General features: G+C 50.5%; 1 protein-coding gene across 1 annotated transcript in view; it reads right to left on the minus strand.

Moving 5' to 3' along the window:
* Positions 1-10,133, minus strand: part of LOC144739343 (genetic suppressor element 1-like) — a 14,891-nt gene extending 4,758 nt beyond the window's left edge. The window contains 13 exon segments of the mRNA XM_078622308.1: positions 1-231; positions 394-505; positions 1,412-1,700; positions 2,476-2,588; positions 2,678-3,101; positions 3,104-3,230; positions 3,622-3,928; positions 5,073-5,332; positions 6,115-6,270; positions 6,365-6,574; positions 6,809-6,975; positions 8,418-8,617; positions 9,959-10,133. The exon segment at positions 1-231 is cut by the window's left edge and continues 62 nt beyond it. Of these exon segments, the coding sequence (XP_078478434.1) occupies positions 1-231; positions 394-505; positions 1,412-1,700; positions 2,476-2,588; positions 2,678-3,101; positions 3,104-3,230; positions 3,622-3,928; positions 5,073-5,332; positions 6,115-6,270; positions 6,365-6,574; positions 6,809-6,975; positions 8,418-8,617; positions 9,959-10,133 (2,771 nt within the window).
* Positions 10,134-10,882: the final 749 nt, after the last annotated feature.

Below are 10,882 nucleotides of genomic sequence, written 5' to 3' on the forward strand. Positions count from 1 at the left end.
GCCTCGGGGGTGAATCTCTCCCAGGGCCGCTTGCGTCCGTTCTGCACCGGACTGGGCTCCTTCCTCTGGGGGGAGGCTACGATGCCGTTGTGGAGGACGTGGGGTTTCCTGGTCGACGGAGTCTCCGTGTATCCCAGTTTGTCGTGGTGCGAGGCCAAAGGTGGAGGGACGCGAGCCAACTGGGAGTCGGCGGTCGGCTTGAGCACGTCGCTGTGGGGGAGATGCTTCGGTCTGTGCAGATACGGAGGGGACGGGCTGGGGGAGTCTGGGTACGGATGACCGTTTGATGGAGGCAGAGGAGTGGGGGACGAGTCAGCTGAAATGATATTTGCAGTTTCCTACTTAGTGTTTGTGACAAACTTGTCAATGTGTGCGTGCGTGTGTGTGTCTCACCGGTGGAGGACGCTGCGGCGGGGGGGGCTGCGACACAGAGGTGAAGAATTATATCTGAGCGTGTCCAACGTCACCGTCTTCCTCTGAATGGCCGCCAGCAGCTCCTGTGTCCCGCTCCTTATCTGCACACAAAAAAAGACCCGTGTCATCCAACGAGAGCGGGTCTGAAGGCGCCGAGGACAAAACGGACACGCAAAACTGTAAAAGGGATGTAAAGGCCGAGACACGGCCCATCAGCACTCGTGTTTGACTTTCACTGGCGCAGATTTTCAGCTCGATTTTGATGCATCTCAGCATGCAAAAGCGCATAATGACAATTTACACAGCACCTGCCATGTTGACATGTTGGGAAACGATTTCAGCACGAGAAAAGTCATTCAAATTGGGAAACAGCAGCACAAACAAAAAGCTGCTGATTACGACGCTCAAAGTTTTAAGAGAATATATGTCCTTCCTTACATTTGTTTATTGGTCGAAATGTGTCCTGTTCAAATACGTAAGGACATCACATAATTCAATTACAAAATAAACTGTAAATAAACAAATGTCCCACTTTAATAATGTCAAATATTCAAGGTCACAGTTTTAGTTACAGCTGAACAATTTCCTAAAGATAGGTTGATTCATATGTTGAATCTTATTGTCACTGGACCTGAATGAAGGCTAACGATGTTCACTGACGTGTTTGTGATTTCAAAGTAGTTTGACAGCGTGGATCACCCTGACCCTGACCCTTGAACATTCATCCAACATTTAGAAAACGAATCCGATGGAATTAGTCACATAACTTTGACCAATGAAGTACTTACACAGCTGTTACATTGTACTTTTTCCCAAGTCCCTTTCCCATCACTACATACAATAACATGTAAAACCCTCCGACAAACTCCTCTCAGCTTCGTCCTACGTCTCTCTTTCTCCCTGCTGTGTCAAAAACACCCATGCAGGATTCGGAGGGGATTGAGCAGACGTGTGAGGAGCGCGGGGAGGCACGTAGGATGTGTGAGGAGACTTGGCGGGTTGTTACCTCTCCTCTGCTGCGCGCTGACATGGGAGAGCTGGAACATAAGGAGGAAACCTTTTTTCTCCTCCAGTTCAGGGCTGCTGTCCATCTGCTCCGCGGTGTACGGGGTGGTTAAGGGAGCGGCGCCTGCTGCAGGTGGAGAGGCCTTCTTCTTGCCCTGTGAGGCTGACGGGGAGGGGCTGCGCTCCCTCAGCATCCTCCTCCGTTTCCTCCTCTTCCGCGCCAGCAGCTCGTCGCGATGGGCGAGTGTGCTGAGGCCGCACACGCCGAGAAATTCCACTTTCTGAGAGGAGAGAGTGAAGACGGGTGAATGTCTGCATGTTAGCGACACGCTAACATGACTTCAATAGTAATGTGTGTGTGTGTGTGTGTGCACGCTTAAAAACAGAGAGAGATTTGAAACATCCTCTTGATGTTTTATCTTTATCATTGTTTTGAATGACTTTTTGTCTTTTTTTATATGTTTTGTTGTGAAGCACCTTGAGCTGTGCGTGTTGTTTGAAAGGTTTATGAAACTCAACACCAAGACATAAAGGTATGAAACTGTTTTTTTCACTCATTCAAATACATATTTCACACAGATATCTCCACTAACACGCCCAGAGCTATTTATCTTTCTGGCACGTTGAGACTCCTGCGGCGGTGCAGACGTCCAATCACGTTGCCTGTTGAATTAATTTATGCTTCTTTGTTGTTGTGCTGCATTCTCAAGTGATGATTTTCTTTACTTTAACTGACAGTGACTGATAGCGGGCGGATCTCGTTACTGCTGCAATCCCGACAAGATCAGCATTGTTTCCCGCTCACGTATCACCGATAGGATGCTCGTCGCGCTCTGAGAGCCGAGAAAGTCATGTGACACAGCTGCTGTCGTGTGCTTTGGTCCATGTCGCCGCTACGTGTGTTTACATTTCTGTAAAGGTGCAAAGGCGTCAGTCTGAATAAATGAGGCTTTAAAGTGTGTGTGTGTCTGTGTGTGTGTGTGTGTGTGTGTGTGTGTGTGTGTGTGTGTGTGTGTGTGTGTGTGTGTGTGTGTGTGTGTGTGTGTGTGTGTGTACCTCGGAGGACGCGTCCAGTTTGAGGGGCGGCTGCTCCGTCACCCTCCTCAGATGGGCCTTCACCTCCTCCTCGTCGCTCTCGTCATATGACTCGTTCAAGTCGTAGTAGTAACCTGAGGACAGACACACACACACACACACACACGTCATCCTTTGGATTCCTCTTCCTCTTTGCACCCACCCTCCCCCCTCCCCTACTCACCTCCCTCCCTGGCCTCCCTCCTCCTTTTCTCCTCCAGGTCCAACTTGCTGAGCAGTCGGCGGTGTTGCTGGAGAATGTCGTCATACACCAACATGCTGTCCGGCCCCTGACTACGTCGCTCCCTCCCTGGAGACAGAGAGGCGGTCTGGCCCCCCAGGTCCGCGCCGGTTCCAGAGACAGACGGAAGAACGCATGATCTCTGATGGAGGCTGCTGCTGAACTGCCGCTGATAGACGCTGTCAGACGTGTTCCAAGAGGGAAACCTCTCCGGGGCCTCTGCCCTCCTCCTGCCTCCTCCCTCCACCTTCTCCCCCCAGGTCACGTGGGGTCGGTCGTCCCTGGTCAGCCCCGGAGGAGGCCGACTCGGAGGTATATGTGAGTTGAGTTTTCGGCGGGAATCAACAGGGGTGTCGATGAGAGAAGCCCCGGGTTCCACAGCGTGGTTGGGGGAGCGGGAGGGTGATGAGGAGCTTTGGGGGAGATGAGAGGAGGTGGAGCGCCGAGGACTGGCGCAGCGTCCTTGCCGCCCGGGGTGTGAAGCACTGAATTGTTTCTGTTTTGGAACACAGAAAGAAAACATGTAGCTCGGATGTCGTCATTTTCAGATGATTCAATTTGTCGTATTCATGCCAACGTAAGTCAACAACAGCTGTAGAGCACGTTTCCGCAAAAGGTTCTTTTTAACAGAAAAGGAATTAAAAGAAGCAGCAGCACAATTTAAAAGAACTTTGAAACACATTCAAAGAGAATAAACCCAAGTACGAGTAAAAGCAAGAGTTAAACAATAAAACGCTAAAAAGCCAAGAGAGACAAATGAACTAGGGTTAAAAAACAAATAATTACAAAAAAAAACTCCAACGGCTGGAGAATTTTAAAAAGTAACCTGACAAAAAAGGAAGTCTTTGAAAATATGAATAGAAGAATGCTGTGTAAACAAATGTCACCTGTGGCTGTCTCTCCTCAGCTCCGCCCCCTTCCCTGGTGACCTGAGACCCAGTTCCATTGGCCCCTCCCTTTCCTGTCCTTGGTCCCGCTGACGTTTTAACCACACCTCCTCGTTGGCCCGGTGAGTCATCATGGCAGATGCCAGCGCTCCATGGATGCCACCGCCAGTCACTGCATGATGCTTCCCCAGGTGAGAGGGCACCAGGCTGGGCAGAGGGGGTGGGACAGAGCCCCTGGAGGAGTGGAGGCCGGGGTTCAGGGGCAGAGGCTTCGGTGCTGAGAAGTGCTCGGACTCCTTGACTTTGTCTGAAGAAACGAAAAATGAAAACCGCTCGGTTCAAGTGTTTTGATGTTCAAATGTTTGTGCTTTCCCACCAACAACTGAACCAACGGTGAATCAGTTATCAGAGCGTGAAAATTTGATTTGAAAGAGTCTCTGACGTCAAAGTTACGGGGTCGTTGTAAGTTTACATCACTTTACAGAACTCTTGTACAGGGGTAACTTTTCAGACAGATAATTACATTTTCCATATTTTCTTGTATGAAAGCTGGTTCCAAAAGTCAGATATAATCATCCTTTAGAGCCAATTAGATTGAAGATGTTTATTTACTAATTGTCACAAAACCAGTCCGGGCACCTTAAGCCGCTATTAGATCAGGCCCTTCACACTCCTGTCTCTGTCTGTCTGTCTGTCTGTCTGTCTGTCTGTCTGTCTCTGTCTGTCTGTCTGTCTGTCTGTCTGTCTGTCTGTCTATCTCTGTCTGTCTGTCTGTCTCTGTCTGTCTCTGTCTGTCTATCTCTGTCTGTCTATCTCTGTCTGTCTGTCTGTCTGTCTGTCTGTCTGTCTGTCTGTCTGTCTGTCTGTCTGTCTGTCTGTCTGTCTGTCTGTCTGTCTGTCTGTCTGTCTATCTCTGTCTGTCTGTCTCTGTCTGTCTGTCTGTCTGTCTGTCTGTCTGTCTGTCTGTCTGTCTGTCTGTCTCTTTGTCTGTCTGTCTGTGTGTCAGTCTGTGTCTGTCGGTCTGTCTCTCTGTCTGTCTGTGTCTGTGTGTCTGCCGGTCTGTCTCTCTGTCTGTGTCTGTCTGTCTGTCTGTCCGTCTCTCTCTCTGTCTGTGTGTCTGTCTGTGTGTCTGTCTGTCTGTCAAGACCACCCTCATTTTCTGCTCATTTTGTTTGTCGGGTCAAATAATAGCTTTGGATCGGTTCTGTCTCTGCCAACACAGAAGTCCCGCTCCAAGAGCTGGGAAAGTCACATGATGCAAACAGGCCAATCACAGTTGTTGCCGTCTCCGGAGGTCCACGTAGTCGTAACGCGTAGTTACATTTCTGGAGCACTGAACTCCGGTCGTTGTTGGCTGAGGATGAGCAAACCGTGAACGATGGCGGCAGTTGGCTCATATATGTGCACATGTACAGGCTGCAGTGCCTGCGTGTGTGTTCACGTGTAGCTACCCTGTCTGCTCGGGGTCAGTCTGGTCCTGTCCTCCAGCGGTGCCCTCCGAGCCTGCAGTTCAGCCAGGTACTGGCTCTCTGCTGCTCTCACCATCTGCTGCTGTCGCTGCCTCTCCTTCTGTCTGTCCAGCTCACGCTCCCTCTCCTCCTCCCGCTCACGTTCCCGCTCTCGTTCCAGCCCTGCCTCCAGCTCCCTTTCTTTCTCTCGTTCACGCTCTTGCTCTCTCTCTCGCTGGCGGAGCTCGTTCTCCATCTGTAGCCTGTGGGGGAGGTTGACAAGTATACAGACACACACACACACACACACACACAAGGGGAGAGGGTGAGAGATGCAACACCCAACATGAGGTGGATATTAACCACACACTGGTGAAGCTCACACAAACATTCACACACTCATAGGAACACACACACACAAATGCACACACGCACCCGCTTACCATGAGGAAAATAATCCACACACAGCATGACTGAGCAAGAGCAGATGAACACTTAATAGGTATCCACAGGAAAAGGACACACACACACACACACACACACACACCTACAAGACACTCAGGAGCCGTCACAGAAGCAGATGATACATCAAATTAATTTCAAACCGAAACACGTTATAGCGAGAGGAAAGAGAAGACAGAGATAGGAGGGATGGAAGGAGACTTCACTGCATCTGTGTGTGTGTGTGTGTGTGTGTGTGTGTGAGTGTGTGTGTGTGTGTGTGTGTGAGAGAGAGAGAAGGGCAGTGTATATGTGATGACTCCACAGGAGGTGTGGGGGGCAGGGGGGTCTGGGGGGGCTAAAAATACACCAAACTCAACAACCTGTGCAAAGAACACTGACTGAAAGGCAAAGAACAAGCCAAAGGAAGGGAGGAAAGAAGGAAGGAAGGACAGAAGGAAGAAAGAAGGAAAGAAAGAAAGAAAGAAAGAAAGAAAGAAAGAAAGAAAGAAAGAAAGAAAGAAAGAAACAGTCAAACAAAGGGAGGGAGGAAGAAAGAAGGAAAGGGAGAAGTAAAAGGAAGGAAGGACAGACTGGCTGTCACCTCTCAGCCAGCGCTGTGTGGCTCAGCTCTGCAGAGTAGCGGGCTCCAGGCAGGTGCAGGTGGAGAGCGGAGGGGTGCAGAGGAGGGAAGGCGCCCCCTGCAGGCACAGAGTAAAACTGCGACCGCAGCGCAGAAAGACACAGCGATTCCTCCATCCTGTGACAGACAGACAGAGGAAACACCGTCATCCATCATGGGTCAGGGGTGGAACAGAGTTGTGGGTGGCGGGTGTTTGGTGCCGTGCTGTTACCTGGGTAACAGCGGGTGGTGCAGGTAGGCTGGGTGATAGTAAGCGGCGGCCGCGGCGGCATGAGCAGCAGCGGCCGCAGCAGCGGGGTCCAGACTCAGGGGTACTGAGGTCAACCGGAGGTCATCTGAGGTGGCGAAGGGCCGGAGCGCTCGCAGGTACTGCTCCGGGACGGCACCCGAGGGAACCACAGGGTGCATCTGACCAGGCAAGCTGCCAAAACCCACAGAATGAATATTAGATTCTAGAACGTACCACATGTTTCAGATGCTTTGTAGGCAGGTTATTATGCATGAAGGCTGATTTATGACGGCGTACGGGTACGGCTCAGCCTGACGTGGACCGGTCTGAACGACACACAGACGGCAAGGACTGTGATTGGACTGTTTGCGTCACATGACCTTCCCAGCTCCAACACCAGCGGTTCATGATAATATAACTGTTTACCTGAGGCTCTGTATCCGGGGGTCTTGCATGATGGCACCGGGGGTCAGACCAAAGGGGTGGGTCAGAGGGTGAGGCGAGGGGATGGGGGGCGTCCTCTTATCCTGCTGTGGGTGGGTGCTCTCAGTGGCCGCCTGCTCCCGACCAAGTCCCTGAGCGACCGGCTCAGCCTGAGTGTGACATGAACAGACAGACAGCGTGAGACGAGAGCGTCTGAGAGCGCCAGGATGAAACTGTATGGAAGAAAGTTAAAGGGGGGGGGGGCAGTGGGTGAAAGCCTCTCAGCGGCTCAGCGGAGAGGGAAAGTGGGTCTAATATGTCACAACAGGTCAAGATCAGAGTGATGCTGATCCTGAGATCGGGCCAACTCCTCTTCATCACTCAGCGCAGCTTCCACGGCCAGGAGCTGTGGTCTGTGATTACCCCCACCGAACTTTCAACGTCCCCACCATGGAAATGACAACAGAGTAACACCGTCTGTGTGACGGAGTCCTGATTTTCCACGGTGACGATGAGGTGTCAAACTCCGTTGCTACGGCGACAGACACCCGTACGGGTCACGTTCGCCACAACCGCACTGCAAACAAATCTCCTCTGCTTGCAACAGCCAATCTGCTACCATGGCTCTATACAACACGAGAGTTTGAATGAATTTGTATAGTTTTGAATGTGTCTCTCATGGAAATCACATTCAAACACCGATGAAACGTCCCTCTCTCTCTCGCTCTCTCTCCATCACTTGGCCACCTCCAGCAGAGACAACACAGGAAGGGTCTGCAGAGCAGCTCCTGCGTTCCTTGACCTTTCACCCCCATTGACTACTCACATGTAGTAACAAACACAAAACCAGTCTGTTCCTTCTTCAAGCGTCTCTGCTGCCGTACAAGCTGCACACATCAATGCGAACCTCTCCTCGGCTCCTTCTTCACATCCCATTCTGTTTTCCCCTGCCTCCCTCCTCTCTGAATGTCTGAATGGAAGCCCCCGGCAGGCAGAGCCACAGAGTGGTCTTTGTGAAGGGGGAGAAAGGCAGCTCTGATCCAGGGGGAAGTGGCTACTGTGGGGGCGAACTCCTATATTGTCTAAGGGGCCTGGCTCCTCGCCCCAGTTTAAATGCACTCACACACCCACAAGCAAACACAACCACAGACGCGCACACACACACACAAGTGCCTCTTCATATCCTAAGCCTTCTGTGGTGAAGGGTCAAATACACACACACACACACACACACACACACACACACACACACACACACACACACACACACACACACAGCTACAGTACCCACACTGCAGGAAGCTGAACACAATAGGTGCCAGTCTCCACAGACAGACAGTGTTTCTTTACAAACCCCTCATGTGTTACTGAAAAGGACTGATTAGCCAGAGGAGGGGGGCGGGGGGCGGGGGGGGGGGGGGGGGGGGGGTGAATGCATGAAAATGACAGAATGAGACAAGATAGAAAGAGAGAGATGTGAAAAGGGAAAAAGGAGGAAAGGCTGGTTTTGACAGTTTGATGTTGATAGGAACAGAGACAATTTCTTTAATGGAGGATGAAAGAGAGAGAGAGACACACACACACTGAGGGAGGAGCAGATGTCGTGTCTCACCTGTCTCCCGTCCGTCCTCCACAGGCCGTTGCTGGTCTTGGTGGGGGCAATGGTGACGACCGGAGGGGTGCTGGGGACACCGTGGCCCCTGGAATGGGCCACACGTGGCCCTAATGAGCCCCGCTTCGGGGTGGAGACCGGCGAGCTGTGGCTGGTTGCCGGGGACGAGACTGGAGACGACTCACCGCTGAGGGCAGAACCTTGACAGCGGGGAAAGAAAAAGCAGACGGATCAGATAAAGAGATCAAACAATCCCGCTGTGATCTGTAAACAAAAAACTTCTGTGTTGAGGAGGTGAGCAAAGACACATTAGGCAGGAGGGATGGGGAGTGTGTGTGTGTGTGTGTGTGTGTGTGTGTGTGTGTGTGTGTGTGTGTGTGTGTGTGTGTGTGTGTGTGTGTGTGTGTGTGTGTGACAAGACGCAAGATCAGAAAGAGAACAAAAGAAGGATGTGTGAAGAAGAGTCTGGTGTGTGACATAGTGAGGGGAAAGGTGTTAAACGTGACCAAGAGAAAGTACATGTTGTTTGCAACAACCACGCTAGCGTCGCTGTATTAATGTTACACTCTCTAATCAACACACACACACACACACACACACACACACACACACACAGCGTAAGGAGGAGGAAAATAATGAGACAGAGGAAAGGTGGGAAGCTAATGCAGAGACCGAGGTAGAGAATGAGCTATTTGCTACGAGCGAGTGACGGTGATGGAGGGAGAGAGCTTGTTCTAATTGGCTGTAATTAGATTCTCATCATTAGGAGATGAATGGAAATGAATGAGGAAAGAGACGGAGACGGAGAGGTCACAAGAGGTCAGCTCTTATCCAACGCCTTCATCCCAGCACACACACTCACACACACACACACACACAAATGAGTTTATCCACAGCTTCGTTTAAAAACGACAAACCGTTGCTACGACCGCTGCATTGAAATAAACCAACCATCTGTAAGCAACTGTTACAACTTTAGGGGGAATTACTGGATAATTCAGATTAGTACAGATTTTTCTTTATTACAGATAGTTAGCTTGCAGTGGACGTACAAACTGCGGTGACGTGTTGTTTACGTTTGTTCTTGCCACCATGATATCCCACCTGCAACTACACTGTAACCACTGTAACAACTGGAACTAAAAACACTGTTTTATAGCTAATACAGATAATATTGCAAGCCGCCATCTTGGATCGGGAAGTCCGACAGATTTACAACGTTGGGAAATGTTGGCAACTTCCTGTCGGAGGTTCGGAAAACAACTCGAATTCCTATTTGGACTGAAACTGGAACATACTGTTCAAATATCCTGGAGGCAGCAGATGGTTAGCTTAGCTTTGTTTAGCTTAGCTTAGCTTAGCTTAGCTTAGCACAAGGACACAGTTTTCCTGTCCAATCTCTGTCCAAAATAGTAACACACATTTCTTCCTTCCACACAGTGTGTTTCCCTCCTCCTTCACAAGTTCTGTTTGGAGGAGTAGAATACTGACATGCAGACAGCGGGTACTGATGGGGGACAGGGGCCGGGACCTCCACTCACCTCTGGGATCCTCTGCCTGTTTGGCCAGTTTACGCAGGGCTGCAGCGAATCCGGAGTTTGTCGACTGGGCAACGTTCCCATTGGTTAGTGGGCTCAGGGGACTGACCGTTGCCGTGGTGCGGGTTGCCGTGGAAATCATTCCTAATGATGGTGATTTATTGGACTCATGGTTCATACCTGTGATAGGGAAGGAAGGTGGTGAGGAGGTTGGACCGGACAATTCATTTAGTTCACAGTTTGTTTGTTCTGTGGTATTGTTGGTGTGTGTGTATGTGTGTGTGTGTGTGTGTGTGTGTGTGTGTGTGTGTGTGTGTGTGTGTGTGTGTGTGTGTGTGTGTGTGTGTTGGGGATGGATAAGCCTTCTTCCGGCCCCTTTCAACCTACTGGTTGTTGAGGTTGTGTTAGTTACACTGTTATTGGTGGTGTCTTATTCATTTGTTTTTCTGATTGTGATCCTTTTGCTTGTAACTCTGTGTGTGTGTGTGTGTGTGTGTGTGTGTGTGTGTGTGTGTGTGTGTGTGTGTGTGTTCCATCCTTTGTGTCGTAACCTCACAGTGACAGCACATGCGTGGGTCAGCTCCACTCGAGACGAGTGCAGCGAGTAGAGCTGTGTCAAATAGAGCGGTGACCCTAATAGCAAATCACACACATGAGCGCACACAGGCCCTTTTCCTCCAGGGAGCCAAGAAACACATCTTAAGACCTCAGGAGCGTCTACACGCAGACATTATTAGCTATCACTGCTGTTTAAACACACTGAGGCCACATCCACATGGAACAAAACCAACTTATGTTTTTTCTCTGTCTTCCTCGGCACCGGATCTAGAACATTTGCATCCAAATGGCTCCATTGTAAATGAGTCCACAGACTGTACTTCGTACTCCAGGCCTGTAGGTGGCACCAAAATTCACCAAAAACAGAGA

This window comes from Lampetra planeri, unplaced genomic scaffold, assembly GCF_965212315.1.
Source record: "Lampetra planeri unplaced genomic scaffold, kcLamPlan1.2.h2 scaffold_1433, whole genome shotgun sequence".
Classification (NCBI taxonomy): Eukaryota; Metazoa; Chordata; class Hyperoartia; order Petromyzontiformes; family Petromyzontidae; genus Lampetra; species Lampetra planeri.